This window comes from Cebidichthys violaceus, unplaced genomic scaffold (genome assembly GCF_023349555.1).
Source record: "Cebidichthys violaceus isolate CVI_PGR_0920_01 unplaced genomic scaffold, fCebVio1.0.p SCAF_15, whole genome shotgun sequence".
Lineage (NCBI taxonomy): Eukaryota > Metazoa > Chordata > Actinopteri > Perciformes > Stichaeidae > Cebidichthys > Cebidichthys violaceus.
Genome location: NW_027176318.1, coordinates 9,094,142 through 9,111,148, shown reverse-complemented (window position 1 = coordinate 9,111,148; position 17,007 = coordinate 9,094,142). Strand labels below are relative to the sequence as shown.

The window sequence follows — 17,007 nt, the reverse complement described above, 5'->3', positions numbered from 1 at the left end:
GGACAGCTTCCTGGGACATTTTTTTGTGTGTTTATGCAGGCCTACAGGTTACAAACATATCATAAATCAGTTGCGGAACACAGTTACTAAAAGCTATAGTGCTCCATACTGATTTAATAAACAAGAGGTAATGGAGTACATTTCAACTAGATATATCAGAGATGTCATTTATATAAATTGGACGACTTCGTATGAAATTACATTTAGTTAAAGCCTGATGTCTTTGGTGTTGATTGATGACAATTTCAAATGCAGCCATAAAGTTTTAACTGACTTATAAAGATACAATCAGTGCTTGATTGCCAGATGATGCATTAATGTCACATTAAATTATGGAAAACTCTACATCAGATTTCAGTTTGAACTTTTTTTTTCTTGTGATGGTTGAGACCAGTTCCTACTCTCCCTTTGTGCATTTGGGTTCAGACAAATACAGCTTTTTGGCCTTTAGCTCATATTCTCTTATCAGGAGCAACTTCCAGTCAGTGAGAAGGAGGGGGTCTGATGGCTCTCAAACTCCTGATATTCGGGTTACACAAGGCAACCTCGTGACCCCGAGGTTTGATTCTTACCTGGAGGGTTCTCTGTGAGGGCCTGGCTGGTGATGCCAGTGGGTGGCTCCTGGAGGGTGTAGGTGGTGGTGGTGGTGGTGGAGGGCGTGCTGGGGCTGGTGTTGTTACTCGTCATGTAGGGTGAAGTGTAGGGTGAGCTGTTGTAATACTGAGCATACTGCCCCTGGCCAAAGGCTGGATAACTGGCGTAGTCCTGTGGAGAAAGACAGAGTCGGGAAATGGTAGGTTACACGGATAAGGCAAGTAAAGATAAATAGAAAGATAACAAAAAAGATATGTTCAATGTGGTGTAAAAGGGAAGATTTAGATCAAAAAGGTGAAGAGAATTCAAAAGGTAGCAGAGTTGTGGACGAGAAGTAGGAGGTTTGGCAGAGTAATGTGAGATATGCCCTGCACCAGCGTTGCTACTTTACAGTGCAGATTCCAAAACATAAATGCAAACACATGTCTGTTCTGTCCGACATCTGGACAACGATCTGTCTTGTTTTTTTTTTCTACCTCTCCCTCTCTTCTGTGGCATAATACATTTGTGTTGGAGGAAGTGCAGTAGATAATCCCGCGTACAAATCTTTTGACATCCTGAGTGATTTATGCTTGAATGTGTCATGGATGAAATGTAACATATTGAGTATGCATGTTTCATAAAGATTTCCAGGTTGGGAAAAAGTCTGCAATTCCCACTCATATAAACTCATAGCTGCCTACTGATGTCAGATCACAGAAATGGAACGAGCAGAAGGAAGTGCACGGCTACCTGTTGTGTGCTGTTGAAGCCGGTGGAGTTCGTCAGGGAGTTGTTTCCTGGATACAATCCTGACGTTGTCGTGAAAGTACCACCTTTAGGGGAAAAAATAACACTTTTGAGTGATGTATAAAGCATATTTTATCAAACAACACTATCAAATGTGCAGTACTTCAAGCAGTGCAGTGAAGAAATGAAATGGCACATTGTTAGGGGGGGTGAAAAAGATTTTCTTTTGTGAAACAACTATTCGAGGTGGTGAACAGAGGGAGGCCTGAGGGAGCGCTCCCAACAGTGGCCTTATCTTTCTCCTCTTCCTTCCTTATCAGTGATTGGATCAGGCCTGATGAATGACAGAGGGGGGGCAGAGAGGGGTGAGGGGTGGACAGAACCTGCTCCCACAGCCGTCCGAGCCCGCACAATGTGAGGAAGACAAGAGACTTTTGTATGTGAGCTACCGAAGGGTGGCGTGGGGTGAAGGAAGAAGGGGGGGGGGGTTTGGAAACGATGGATGGAGCATGAGGGTGCCAGGGGGGTGTGCATGGGCAGTGTAGTGAGACAGAGATGTATGGGGAAGGAGGGTTGAGGTCGCAGCGAGTAGCACAGAGGGGGTTTTCTTGCTGACATCCAGCCCCAATGAATATGTATGTTCCTCTTTTCACTTGTTCAAAGGACGGTCCTCCTGGGTAATTAAATCATTCAAAGGGGTTGATAGCATCTAATGGCTTAATAATATACATGACATGAGTTATAGAGGTGAGGAGCAGCAGCGGCGGCGGCCCCCGGGGGCACGGCTTCTCTCTTCAGCAGCCCTCCACCTGTACCGGCATGTCAGGAGGAGCAGATTAAAGGGGATCGCAGACCGGTAGGGAGATATCAGGGTGTGCACGGAGAGCACGAGAGAGCTGTGTGTATTAAAGCTAACATGATCCCAATGTTTGAGATCATTCAACGTTTCCGTGTGCGCAAAATTGTTTTATAGCACTAAAATATTTCATTTAATTTGTATATAGTGCTTTAGAAATGTATAAAAGTTGCTTCTTACTGGCAAATATTTAAAAGAAATAAAATAAATCTAAAATTCCACAAGTATCAAATCTCAAAATGTTTATCATGCCACCACAACAACCAACCAAATTAAGCTGATTTATCCATTAAAAGAAAATCAAGCAGGTTGGTTTAGTAACAGACAATTAAGTTTGAAAGACTTTAAAACAATTAATCTATTAAATCATGTGACAAATCACTTCTCCATACATCTACCGGGGACATGAATAAGCACTACCATTGCATTATTTTTAAAAAGCCCCTTCACTTATCCCCACGGTGATCCTCCCGAAGCCAAAAAAATATCCCGCAGTTTGAGTGAAAACGAAAGGGGAGATAAATTTACTGTTCCTAAATGGGGGCGTAATTACACCTTTGTTCCCAGAGACAAACAGAGGGAGTTCCTTTCATCCTCTGGTCATTGGCCCCTTCAGGAGGGCCCTCCCACACCGTGACAAACGTGAAGCAGCTTTTAGTTCAGGGGGGGAAGGATCAGGGAAGTACGGGGGGGGGGCATGAAGGGTACCGTATGGAAACCACAAAAAAGAAAAGACGTAGGGCAGTGTTTGGCCTCGTCAGTTAGCTAAGTACCCAGCGCTGTGGCCCAAAAAGAGAAACAAATACCTCCCAAAGCTCCCAAGATTACAAGGTTCCACTAGTTATTTGTGCAGTTTCTCACTCTCTGCTTCCAGCAATTACACACACAGCAGATTTTTTTATACCTTGTTCTTCCTGCTGGCCTCTACCGGTTATTAATCTTTGTTGTTTGTTTTGATATTTCAATGCCTGCAGGCGGAATTTCCGCAGAAAGTTCAACATCAAGTGAAAGTCCAACAGAACGATATGACAGAGACAAGGAGTACGGCTGTAAGGACAACAACTTAGCCTAATGCACGGTTCAAGCGGCCATAAAAGCCCTCACTGGCAGGGTTTGAGGGTTGCTCTGTGGAGAACAAGGAGCCACATAAAAGCCGAGGGGGACCCCCGCTAGCAGTGAGAATGAGCCCATGCTGTTGGTGGTGGTGCTGGTTATAGTAGGGGGGAAAAAAGAGGGGGTCTTGTGGTTCCCCGGGGGGCATGTTTTCTCTCCCTCCCCCTGTCCTGCTCCAGTTAGTTCACTCACTCAAGACCAGACATCATCCCTCCCTCCTCTCCTCCTTCCCTCCTGCCTTCTGGCTCCACAATTGGAAGTCCATTTGCTTTGCTTGATCAGTCCCCTTAGCCATGGGCTATGTCTATCATCAGTGCACAATATTTGTAGCAGAAGTTTGTATGCCCCACTTGGGAATAGGCTATCAAGTCCAGATGGGGCTCTCCTTTTAAAAAAGGCAGACGTGGCTTCAGCTTCTTTAGCTCGCACCGCCACTGGGACAGAATGCTGGAATCCAATTATTCACCTAATTAGCATCTGCTCCGCCCCCCCCCCCCCTTTCAGCACAATCTCCCTGTCTCATCACGCACCTTTTTGCTGACAATCCATGCGCTGCCTTACACAAACTGCCACTAGTCGTTGCAAAACTGAGGCGCACAAAAACCGCCGGTCTCCTTTTTTACGATTTGGTGCCACGACTTTAGCACCCACACAAAGCTCCATGGCATCGGACATGAAAGTAAGGAGTAAAACCAATAATCTAATCGTCCTCCGCCCTGACAGCTGGCCACAGGCTGGTGGCGGGGACACGGACAGAGAAGGGGGGGGGTGTATCAGATGTGGAAAAAGAGTCTTTGGTTGGGACACCCAGGCCCGAGGCACCTCGCCCAGGCAGATCAATAGGCCAGAAAGAGTAATGATGATGGTGTGGCAAAGGGCCAGGGCCACAGTTAGAGAACTCAAGGCCAGAATAGTGGTCAATCTGTCATCTAACATGGCTGTCAAATACTAACGCACTTAACGCTACGTGGGGCATTCGATAGCCAGAGATAGCAGGAGACAGTGAGGGAGAGACGGAGTTAGACGGAGGGAAAGAGAAAGACAGCAGTAAGAGCATAATACTTGGAAGATGAATGGGCACATAATACTGTCATCGTGAGTTAAACCACTAAGGGCAGGACAGCAGCTTGAACATTCTGCTGTACATGGTCCGTCTCTTGTTCCCTCTCGCTCTCTCTCTCTCTGTCTCTCTCTCTCTTTTACTCTGCCTCTTCTTTTTCAGGCGGTCGGCTGCACGCTGCAAAACTCTGACAGTGGCCGACTGTATTTGGTTAAGAGGCGTGGAAAAGAGGCTTCCCCGTGCCACATCTGCTGCTGAGCTGGCGTTATTTATTGTGAGATTGTTGCTTCCCAACAACATGTGGAGATGTTTTCACTGTCGCACATTAGATATTACAGGAGGGGAGACAAAGGCTGTGCTAGCTGTTGGCTAACTGTCCTCGCCCAGTGCAGGTGGAACAGAGGCTTTTTGAACCAATACAAACAGAGGATAATAGAAGCAATATATGGCAGAAGGCTTGATTGACATTTAAACAGAATGTATGATTGGACGGGGAGAGCAAAAGAGGAGGAGTGCAGGGTGCAACGACTCCTCTTTCTAAGGTTTCAAGGCCATAAATCTCTATGGCCTCAGCTCTAAAACAAATACAAATATGATCACAGGGAGAGAAAAAACAAATGCTGGGGAGTGGGGAGGACATGGCTGGTGCCTCCTAAGTGCCTGCCATTTTCCATCTGTGTTGATTCTTCTAAGAGGAGAGGAGAGGGAGGCAGCCGCCGTGGCCGCAAATAACGACCATCGGGATGCAACCGTCTTTTGGGGAGTGTGAGGGCCGTGTTGTGAATCTGTCTGGCTCTGCGTGCTAATAAATCAGGGACAAAAACCTTTTTCTCTAATCTTTAAAACAAAAAAAGAGAACTAAACCTTATTTGGATGGTCTAAGCAAAGGGAACACATGGCAGGAATATGTAGAAAAAAAGTGATACTGGCAAAATAATGTAAAAGAGAGGACAAAGGTGAATACTTTAAAAGGACAGAAAAGGATACACAGATAGAACAAAGCAGGAAAGACTCGTACCAGCGACCAGATAGTCGGTAAATTAAAGTCTGCTCTGTCTGTCGTTTTGTAAACCGCTCATAATGTTAGTCATTTCAGCTATTTTGCAGCAAACATGTTACAAGTGTAAAATTGGACATGCTGACAACTTTAAGAGTGAGTGATGGTATCTCATACATTTTGACCCCCCATACAAACACCCTAATAGACATGTGAACGTGCACAGAGAATGAGATGAAGCATTCACAAAGACGTCCTCACCCTGCATCTGGTAACTGTAGGGGGCCTGTCCTGTCTGCGGCGTTGTGAAGCCAGAGCTGTAGCCCAGGAAGCCGGTCTGGCCCGGGGATTGGGACTGGGTCAGACCCCCTTCTGTCTTTATGCCTGCCCACAATGGACCTAAATCAGTTAGTGACACCAGATCGGTTTGCTGCACAAACAACAGTCAACGCACAGGTTTAAATAACGCTGGACAAAGCAGAGGGACACAGCCTCTGCATGCCAGCACAACACACTTATCACAAAGGACGAGGAATTTTACTATCACGAGTTGTTTAGAAATATTATCTCACACTAAGGAGTTGTCTACTTGGCTGTAAAACCAAGTGTTAGGACTAGGATTGTTTGATTTTATGTTATCATTAGATGTATTATTATTATCATCTAATGTAGGTCATGTATGAAAAGATGCACAAGTAATAAAACATTCTGCTTGTGTTTGTGAGTTAAACTGGCCACTGCTTACGTTCAATCAGTCACAATGCCGTTCCTCTGCAGCGGTAAGTTGCAGGACTCCATTCAAATAAACAGTGTAAATTCCTCCACATATTGGAGAGTCTTTTGGGGTCAAAACACTCTAAAGACTTTGGACAAATAAAGCCCACAGTGAGCCATGCACTGTGTGCTTTTCCATTGCAATGCCAGAAGAAACCAGTTTTTGTTTTCAGATTTCTATCATTCATCTTTCAGATCTATCGGAACAGCTTGACGAGCACATTTTATTGCAATGAAGGAGAGTATGCAGGCACTAAACAACACCTCAGCATCTCTGCCGCTCCTGCTTTGCTGGAGGAATTGTGGGAACAAGGTTTGTTATGAGCAAGTTCTTGGACCTGGCCTTCAGGAAGGAAAACAATGTTTAGTTGTAGTCAACATGCATCTTTTAGCAAGACAAGAGGAGGTTTTGATGTGTGTTGAGAAATCTTACCATAGGCTGGGATGCCATAGGGCTGGCCAGGCTGGGGGTAGCTAGCATAAGCTGCGGCCTGCTGCATTCCTGTGGTGTACTGCGTCTGCCCATACGCAGCCATATTTTGGGATGAAGGGGTAGGAAGAATATGCGGATATGTTCTGCTATTTGAGAAAAGAAACAAAAGACAAAAGTGAGAAAGGAGGGCAGGAAGAAAAGGGACCATGTTTTACCCCTAAAACCATAACACACACTTTGCTAACTGACAAATTCCTTGTGATTGTGCTACTTCATTTTAAACACTGAGCCAAGCCGGAGGACCGATAGCATCGCGCAGCTCATAGACATAGTGGAAGAACAATAAATGGCAAAGGAAAGTTTTGCAAGATAATAATTACAACAGATTTCAGAGTACGCAAGCTGCAGACATCCAGGCAAACAAAGCCGGTCGAAAACCCCCCGATCTAGCACAAGGATCTAATTAAAGAGCCAAATGAAGTTGGTTGCTGCTTATTTTCTTAAAGAAAAATAAAAGAAGCCTTACTTGGAAGGGTATATCTGTGGAGAGAACTGGTGAGTTTGTCTTGGGCTGAAGCCACTGGTTCCAATAGCTGAGGAAAGTTAAAAAGAAAAGAGGCAAGCACATATTTAAACATTAAGAAATAAGGTAAATATTATCTTTTGCCAACAGAACTTCTGGATTCCAAGGAAACAGTAATTACGTTGCATTGCTGTATTTATTTCGGTAACCTCATTTAAGATTGAAAACCGGAGACCAATAATGAAGCAAAAATAATCAGGTAAGAACGTCAGGTTTTTCTGCTGACCCGCGTATCTCTGAGATACTTCTGGGCTGCTATGACGACCGCTGGTGTAAACACACACAGGATGGACTGAATCAGTCTCGGCCTGTGGCTTCACTTGCCTTGGGCCTTTTCGAGCCACAACCACATTGGAAGTGACTTCACTGATTGCAGGTAATGAGTGCTACTGCATAATCATTCCTTCATTAAGCGTACGACTATGTGATTCCACGGTGCTGTTAACTTGAGAAAGTTCAACCACAAGCAACTCACAGAAGTACACTTGTTCTGAATCGGCATTAAGGATTATTTAAAACACACAGTGGTCGTCACTGGTAGATTATTATTATTAAGTAACAACTCAGATACACTCTTCTAAATAGGAACATTTATATTAGTGCAGTTAATTTTGCCTGCAGGCTTCAGTAAAAAAAAAAAAAAGTAAAATAAATTTAAACAAAATATTAAATTCCTGACACACAAAAGATCCAGCCCGCAAGACTTTAGTTACAAAATTGACAGTTGTAGTTAAAACAGTTTAATTGGTTTTAACTGAATCAATATTTTTAAAAATAGTATTTACATCTACATTTGTAATATAACACAACAGGTGAATTTCAAATTATATTACAACACATTAATAAATTAAAGTTTTATAACACATCTACATTTAATCATATTCATGCAACAATCACAGTTCTGCCGCATTACTCGCATTTAACGGCAGCGGAGCAATGCAGTTCTTAAAGAAACATCTGTCTAATTGGTCGTGACATGTAAAATAAGGGATTTGGTTGCGGGGGAGCGCTAACTCTATGTAACTGAATGCTGTAACCCCTCACACACGTTATTAATATTGAACACTTTTCCCACATCAGCAGCACCTGCCACTGGACAAAACCTGCTCTTCTCAACGGAGCTTTGGATTTCCCCGTGGAGGATATCAGGGTATACGATTACTAAATTTCATTAATATTGTCAGAGACAAAAGTCATGGCAGTGATTTATGCGCTTCTAGAGTTAAGTATCAAGTGCTTAGTTAAACAGTTAAGGAAATACAGGAAAATTAGCAGCAAGATAACACCATGCACAGTTGGATGCAGTACTATTAATAAATGTTTATAGAAAATAGTGCCGCAGGTTAACATATATACTGGTGAGGGTGGGAAAAGAAATAAGCTGTAAAGTTATCACATTAGTGATAATTTCTTTCTATTCCTAAAATGCTCATTATACTCTGAGGTATTTATGAAGAGATATCCCTGCGTGTGTGTTAATGTGTATGTGTGTGTGTGTGTGTGTGTGTGTGTGTGTGTGTGTGTGTGTGTGTGATGTTCTCGTGCTGAGAGGAGGGTGTGAAAACCATGTCTCTGACAGGCCGATAGAGTAACAGCCCGTGGAGAGTGAAGGACTACTGGGACGCCGTGTCACTTGACTGGACAGACAGGTTCAGCGCATTACAGGTCACAATTCAGTCCACATTGGCATGGGAACACACACATACAAAACAAACACATGCGCAGGCAAGCACGGCATAAAAATATGCTGACAAAAGTGAGGCAGAGTCGCTTATGCTTCAACACTCACACACACTCAGACACACGAATTGGTGTTTTAGCTGTCGGGACTCTTCCTGGGGCCCAGCTCATAGGTCACCCATCTCTAGGCTCATCCCTAACTAATCAGTTCTGCAGCTGTGTGTGTGTGTGTGTGTGTGTGTGTGTGTGTGTGTGTGTGTGTGTGTGTGAGAGAGAGAGGCAGCCAGACACATGAGGGCACACACACACACGCACAGACACACACACACACACAAACTCAACAGTCCTCCAGCCTCACCTGATCCTGAGAAGCTGTCTAGAGAGGTGTCTGCTACTGAGGTGACGATTTCGCTGCTGCTCATTGGCTCGGTTTTAACTGCAAATAAAGAAGCCACATTGTCACCAATTGCGGCAAAACAAGTCTGGAAAAAAGAAAATGAACGATCTCAGGGTTTCAGACTATGTTTTAAAAATATAACAAAAAGTAACTCAAAGTAAAATAAAAACAGAACTGTAAAGGGAGGAGGGTGTCGACCGTATTTACAATAATGGCAGAAAATATATATTCATAATTAACACTTACATTTGTATCTGTTCAAACGGTGCACGGATACATTTTTCTATTTTATCATTATCTTTAATAATTGTTGATAGGATTTATCTGATGGTGCAATAGAGTTAGGTTAATCTTTATGTACGTTAAATTTAGAATTGCGCTTGAGCCATTTCTTAATTTAAAGCTCATGAATTTATTTTAGATATGTATTTTAACTACTTTCCAAGCACAAAATAAATCAAACTTTAATTTAAGAGAACATTCTACTTTACATTTAATGATAAATTACTGGCTTATCAGTACTTAAATGTAGCATCAAATTAAAAATGACTGTAAATGTGTGTTAGAGTCACAGATAATAAAAAAGAGCTCCGCAGGAATGTACGACTACAATTGAAATGTCAAGGAAATGTATGGCGTATAAAATCTTTTTAGGAGTGTAGCGAACGCTGTTCGACCTTGACTCCATTATACAGCTCAGCGATAGATCTGCAAAGACAATTTCACAGCTTTCTGACAGCTCAGGCATCTTTGAAATTAATCCATTTCACTTCAGGCGGGCTGGAGGACTTTTTTTTTTTTCTTCTTCTTTTTTTTCCTCTTTTTTGGCAAAACAAATTGACAATGTGGGCAAAGGAGTCATGCTCAGTGGAATCCCTCATGGCTTGAAGAAGCTATTTGCTGTCATGTTTTACATGTTTCCGCTATGCTCGCTCAGTGCAGAAACATTGACGAGGGGCAAAATGCTTTTGAAAAATACACGGATGAAAAGAAATAGTGGTAAGGTGCATGCATAAGCTAGGACACACTCAGGTCACAGAGCACACAATAACCACTGTATTCAGGAAACGGCGTGGAACGACCAAATGAAAACAAAATGCACAGTATGCAATCTGGCCATTCATTAACAACGGAATCAAATCCAGTCGGTGTAAAATCATGCTTGAACAGAATACCACCACAATTACAGCAAATACCAAAGACTTTCTGAATGAAAGGCACAATAGTTGAGTCAACTTTCAAATTGCAGCTGATAAAGTATTTTTGGGACTTTCAAAAAAAACACTAATGAAATGTCTTCATAAGTGAAGTAAGTGGTTCGAAAAAGGTAAACTACAAGGAGCGCGTTCATGCGTGCTCTCAGTTAAAAACACCAAGTATTGTCCTTTCATTGTGTCACCAAGAGTAGACGAACCTGCAGCGGACTGTGAGTTAGAACCTAACAACCAGTCTGCAGTGGTAAGCATTGTGATGTTATCACCTATGGGAAAGAAAGAATGGCAAAGGGACACATGACAGTCTGCACCACGTCCACGGGTCCTGTGTCATGAATACACAAAGAAGAAAAGCCCGAGCTCAAAGCACCGACTGACCTGAGGCTTACGTGACAGGGAGGATGTGATGGTTTGTGACATGGGCATGACTGCTTTACTAAACAAAGGCTCAGATTTAAGCACAGGTGAATCACCTGAGTAAATAACTATGTACAGTGGAGACCTAATGCAAAACTCCATCATTTCCATTCTGTGGGCTTTGAATAATTACATGGTTACTTAAATAAACAGCTACTAGTCACTGGAAAACAACTACTGGTAGCAATGAATTGTTGAAGCTAGAATCTACATGGCAAATCAGCAAATATGAAGTGCATGTTTAATGCTATACTACTGCAAAAAAGTATTGGTAATTCCCCCCCCCCCCCCCCCCCCCCCAAAAAAAAAAAAAGACTAAATATTTTTGCAACAAGGCTTTTTTTTGCTACAAATGCATTAACGCTACACTGCACTACTTTCATATCAAAAAGTCAGCGTCACATGGAATGTTACAATATAGCTTCTGCCACCATTCTCAGCCCTTTTTAAAATAATGTACAACAGCACACAAGACTAAAGAGAGCAACTAAAGAGCAACGGCACCGCAAACATACCTTCAGTGCCATTGGGTGTCATGGAATTGTTATTGATGTGGGAGTTGTCGAGGTTGGGACCATTAGGAGATTCACTGCTTCCACTTACTCGGCTGTGAGGACTGGCTAGATCCTGCATTTCCATAGACCTGACGAGACACACACGCACACACACGTGCACACACCAAATCAAATTACACATATCACTCTGGTTTCAGGGAAGACACGCAGCTCTGGTACACAATGCAATGCGCACGATATGCCTAATTCAGCAGTCCAGATTTAGATGAATAAAATGGTGGTGATAACACAAAGTAAAAAAAAAAAAAAAAGGGAATAGGAATGAGGTAGTGAGTAAAAAAAAAATATTCCATTAAAGCTATCGTTATTCATTATTCACCACGATTTGACTAATGACTACCTTGCACATGATATATTCAACTGAATATCAAATACTGATGTTTTTGTGCAATGCCAAATGACAACGATAAATGAACATATGAAAATTAAAGATATATACAAGCCAAAACACACACACACACACACACACACACACACACACACACTCACATTTGCACAAGCAACAACAGATTGGAATTGCGAGCTATGAAACGGATAGTAAACATCTTGACATGGCAGTTCCTGATTTCTCTCATTACAACAATCTCACTGCAAGTCACCGTTTTACATGAAGTGAACGCAAAGTGTTTACTGTCAATTTGCTCTGCTGTATCTTTAAGCAAAAATGGCCTTAAGTGTTTATCGTTTTGTGTGGTATCGAAGACTGTTAACAGATGTTTGCTGGTTTGAGGCTATGGTTAATGTGCCTGTTAAAAGTGCAGCACTCTGCTTGATTGTAAGAGCCCATGCCTCAGTGATAGGCAGATGAGAAGCTCATGAAGCATGTGTTTGCTCTGGCAAGCTCCTTAATTGTTTCTGTGTTTATACAAAAGACCACGCCACTGAAAACATTATTCTATCTTCTCATTTGTGCACTCAAAGGATTTGATCAAGTGTAGACAGTGGAGAAGAAAAGAAGGCACGAGTGATTTGAAAACTACGGCCACAAGCTGTAGACCCCATTTGTCTCTGCCACTGTTTCCATTGCAACAGTAAGTTAATGAAATTAGGACACAATGTTTTGTACATTTCCAATTATATTCCGGAGCTCTGGGTATCTCTGCTATCGATAAACATTGGCCTTTTACGCGAGGCCACAAAGATAAATGCTCAAGAAACTCAGAGTATTCTGAGTGCTATCAGATGGCACGAAGAAACCAGATTTATCTCACAAAAAGATTAAATTCTGATATTTGATTATGTGCATCTACTCCATTTAAGATGATATTATAATGTTATGATATTATGATACATTGCTGTACAGCTTGGCAAATGTAGTCCTATCTTGTGGTTTAAGTCCAATTTAATTCGTGGCAAAGAAATACATATTTTTAAGTATTCTGTAACAAATCAAATAGACTAAGATTCAAGTGACAAAAAACCCAGTATTAATAAAAATAAACAACGACACAAAAGGTTAAATCGGTCTTTTTCACACATACTACCATAACGGAAGCTGCATTGTCCTTTTCCAAGAAGTATATTAATTTAAATCTACCCAAAAAATATTACACCCTCCAAGCACACAACACCATAGATTACAGTTCAAGCACATCAAGGATCAACAATATTTCTACATCTCACACACACTACTTAATCCTGTTTTCTCCTCCTTTGCCCCTAACCTTTTATTTCTCATTAGCTGATGGCTACAAAGTCTTTGCTATCTCCAATCAGACAACACAGCAGGCTGAGAGAGAAGTTGACAGTTGTTTAGCAGAGTTGTCTAAGTCAATCTCTGCCGCCACGCAGAGAGCTACACGTCTCTGATGCTGCTGGCACTGGCTCAGCTGGGCTCTTACCTGGACCTTAGATGGCTTTGAGTCCTCACAAACCACACTCCCTGTCTTTATTCTGCCTCCACCTGCCGCAGCAGCAACAATGTCACTCCTTGTTATTGCGGCTCAAAGTCACAGTCCAGAGCCATCCATGACACAAAAAAGGCTTGTCTGAGAAAACATTATTGTTATTCTGGAGCAGAATGGGAAGAGAGGGCTGGCGGCGGCGTGGGGGTGGGGGGGTGGGGGGGAACAGAGGCGCGCATTGTCTCTCTCTCTCCGAGCCGCGGCCCAATACTCCACTGTTGTTTCCTCCTCCGGGTCCTCCCTCCTCCCCGAGCAAGGGGAGCACGGCCAAATGACGGAAAGGTGATTCATCATTGGTCTACGACAGCTGCAAACTGGATTAGCCCTCCCCCCAATCAACATGCAAAGCGGCTTAGCCAAGGTAAGCAGGAAGGGGTGTGGGGGTGAGGGGGGTTGTGGGGAGGGGGGGGGCGAAGGTAGGCAGAAGGGTGAGAGGGGTGAGGGAGAGCCTGGCCGCCCGCTTCCCTGCTTGAGGTAGCCTGCTGCTGGAAGGGAAGACGGGACTTGTTGAGCGGAGACAAGTCAAGCGTGACGCCCCTAGCATCTCCAGCAGATCTTTCATCTGCAATTGACACTATCTGAAATTTATCAGCACTCCCCTCTCCCGGCATACTGACAGGTCCTAATGACCGTCAGGGCTGCTTCCCGCGGGCTTGCCCCAGCCTGGGGCCGTGGAACAGCACAGATATACAACAACTTCCTCACTTCACGGCCGGTTCACAATGGACAGAAAGGCAGAGAGAGATAACAATATATATATATATATATATATATATATATATATATATATATATATATATATATACCCTCATCGTTTCTTTCTCTGTGGCAACACAAAAACTCATTCTTCAGTCTTTTTTTTTTAATGTATTTTTCTTTAGAACACAGAGACACATAACTCATGTCTGTATGTCTGCATACACACACACACACTTATGCACAGGCCACTTCAGAGGCCCCCAGATCAGTGGTGCACACACACACACAAACACAAATGCACACACTCACACACACACACATACACACACTCACACACAGGGCACTTTAGAGGCCCCCAGATCAGTGGTGCATCTCAGACAATGAAGGAGACTGGAAACAAGAACACGGAGAGCATATGGAGCCACATATGTTTCCTATGACGCTACGAATGCCTCTATTACTCTCCTTTAGCTGACAGTTACATTTTGCTCTGTCCACTCCCGCTCTGCTCGTCTCTCTCCAAACATCAAGCAGAGCCATATACTCGCATGACTATAACACTATATTAGACTTGACTCCAGCCCACCATGGGAATACAGGGTCCAAAAAAAGGTCAACGGTATTCAACTGGTCAGGAAAAAGAATTGTCTTTAAAAAATAAAATAAAAAAAATCCTAGCATGATTTTTTTAATGGTTGCCTGTTTACATGAGCCAGGGTAACCTGAGCTGCATGAGGTTGTTTTTTTTTTCTTCTTCTTTTTTTCAACAGGCTTTGCTCTTCACACCAAAGCAAAGCCTTCATGAATACCATTCCAGCTTTACAATATGCCTTCTCTCCCACTGCTAATGGCACAGCCTTCTTTGTGGAAAATAACCATTACATTTCATTCTCACTTTAGAAGCTACGGACAACGGCAGTGCCTCCTCCTGACATTTCCCAATACTAAAATATGAACACAAAAGTGTTCGTGGAAAAGAAAGTCCACGGCGGTACAAGCCATAAAGACGAAAGAGAAACACATTTTGCCACAGCACATTAACAGCGATCACAGAGAGAGAGCGTGTTGTGGTGGAGAGATGTGGTATGGTGTGTGTGTGTGTGTGTGTGTGTTCGGTGGCTGGTTTCTCTGTTCAGCAGTTCAGGCCAATGAAGCCATTACCATGCTGGTGTCTCAGCCATTGCCAGCAGGTGAAACCGGCCAGGTGAAGAGACAGAGGAGGGAAGATGGGAGAGGAGAAAGGGGGGGGGGGGGGGGGGGGGGGACTAGCCTTTCTTCTGCGCCACTAAATATTTATTGTTTAAAAAAAAAAAAAGGTCTGCATCCAACATCTTTGATGTGCTTCTTAGTTCAACCTGAACTGCCAGGTCTTTGAAGCAGACAAGAACAAAGCCAGACTAGATGAAGCGCTGGAAGTGTCATCAAGAGGAAAAAAAAGAAGAAGAAGAAGAAGAAGAAGAAGAAGAAGAAGAAGAAGAAGAAGAAGAAGTGCCACAACACGCTTCACTCACGTTTGTTTGCTGGCCCTTTTGTTTCGCTTTACTTATTTCAAGACCTGCGTCTCCAAAGGTAAACACAGCCACAGCCAAGCTTTTAGCATAGATCACCTCAGCATGCAGGCTGTCTGACCCGGCACCATGTATTCACCTTTGCTACAGATTTCATATAAGAGTTATATCGCTTGTATAACTTTGAACAGATTTGTTTAAAAGTGTTTTCACACACATAAGCTTACTGTTGCAAATAAAAACAATCAAAGCAAACATGACGTTAAAAAGGAACTATGCTTAGTTTGTTTCCGTTCTCCCCTCCCTGGGTCATCCTTATTTGATATTCATTTTATAGGGCATAGCCTATAGTCCTTTGAATTTTACAGTCTATGTAAGCCATGTGTTGCGAGTTACAACATTTGAAAAACAATGCTTTAATCAAAATCTAACTTTAAAACAGCTAATCCCCACTTAAGCTGGTCAGCTGAATCCACATGGTGGCCCAGGAAAAATAAATCCACTCTCAAAGAATGTAGATGCAGACAACAATTGAACACAGATGTGAGTGGAATTAGGCACAGTTTACAAAATGCTACACTTCACTTGTGTCTCTATACGTGGCCGAAAAAATGACGGCTGCCAGCAAATGCAACATTAAATAGCTTGGCTTTTTTTTTTTCATCCTAAAAAGTAAAGTATCTAAGATAAGACAGCCTTCGTACATTTAAATAAAATGGATAGAACTTTTGAAATAACATGGTGGTCTGATTTACAAGCAATTCTCTAAACATGTTTTCTGAGACCCAACATAAAACTACATTACAAAACATTTGTTTTAATGCATTACTGCAGCAATAGAAAACTAAATAAAAACATGTTTAAACACCTTTTTCTGGGGATAAAATCTTTTTTTTTTTTTTTAATATTCCATAAACATCTATTTATGCAGATGAACTGTACTTGTCTGTACTTGCTACAAGGATTAGACTTGCGGCAAACAAATTATAAAAGCACATGGTGTTATTATGACACATCATTTATAATGTTTTACTTTTTTACTGTAATTAAAATCATAATTATTAACAGATGTGCTGTGTGTTGATATGCAATTTGTCTCTCTCATTTGGCTCAATCTGACACGGGGCTCCGGCAATTCACTCAATAGCTACGTTAAATCTGTTAATACTGTGCTCTTCAACCTTCAAAATGATTTCCAGAAGGCCAGTTCGCCCTTTGAGGGGCCATCAAACAAGATTTAAGGTGCACATTTTTATCACAACCTGCCTACCACCGTGACCACCGCAGAACGCGAGAGGCTTTACAACACAAAGATGAAAGAAAGTCCAGTGACAAGTCTTAACGATTCTATCGCTGTAAAGCTTGTGGCTTGTTATTCTTATTGTCTTAAATCCGAAGCAGCGATCTATGATGTTTATGTTAATTACCATCTACGCAGGTAAGGAGGCAGGGGAACATTGATATACTTCATATC

At 42.5% G+C, this 17,007-nt stretch overlaps 1 protein-coding gene across 11 annotated transcripts in view; it reads right to left on the bottom strand.

Moving 5' to 3' along the window:
• Positions 1-17,007, bottom strand: part of eya1 (EYA transcriptional coactivator and phosphatase 1) — a 59,007-nt gene that overhangs the window by 18,392 nt on the left and 23,608 nt on the right. For 2 of the 11 annotated variants that reach the window (XM_068709857.1, XM_068709858.1), the window contains 8 exons: positions 11,363-11,490; positions 10,631-10,696; positions 9,178-9,255; positions 7,083-7,149; positions 6,557-6,702; positions 5,611-5,733; positions 1,327-1,409; positions 573-765 (listed from right to left, as the gene is read on the bottom strand). In XM_068709857.1, coding sequence (XP_068565958.1) covers positions 573-765; positions 1,327-1,409; positions 5,611-5,733; positions 6,557-6,702; positions 7,083-7,149; positions 9,178-9,255; positions 10,631-10,696; positions 11,363-11,486 — 880 coding nt within the window. In that variant the 5' untranslated portion in view covers positions 11,487-11,490. Of the gene's footprint in view, positions 1-572; positions 766-1,326; positions 1,410-5,610; positions 5,734-6,556; positions 6,703-7,082; positions 7,150-9,177; positions 9,256-10,630; positions 10,697-11,362; positions 11,649-17,007 lie in introns of those variants that run through there. The other 9 variants (XM_068709853.1, XM_068709855.1, XM_068709856.1 and 6 more) reach the window with 5 other exon arrangements.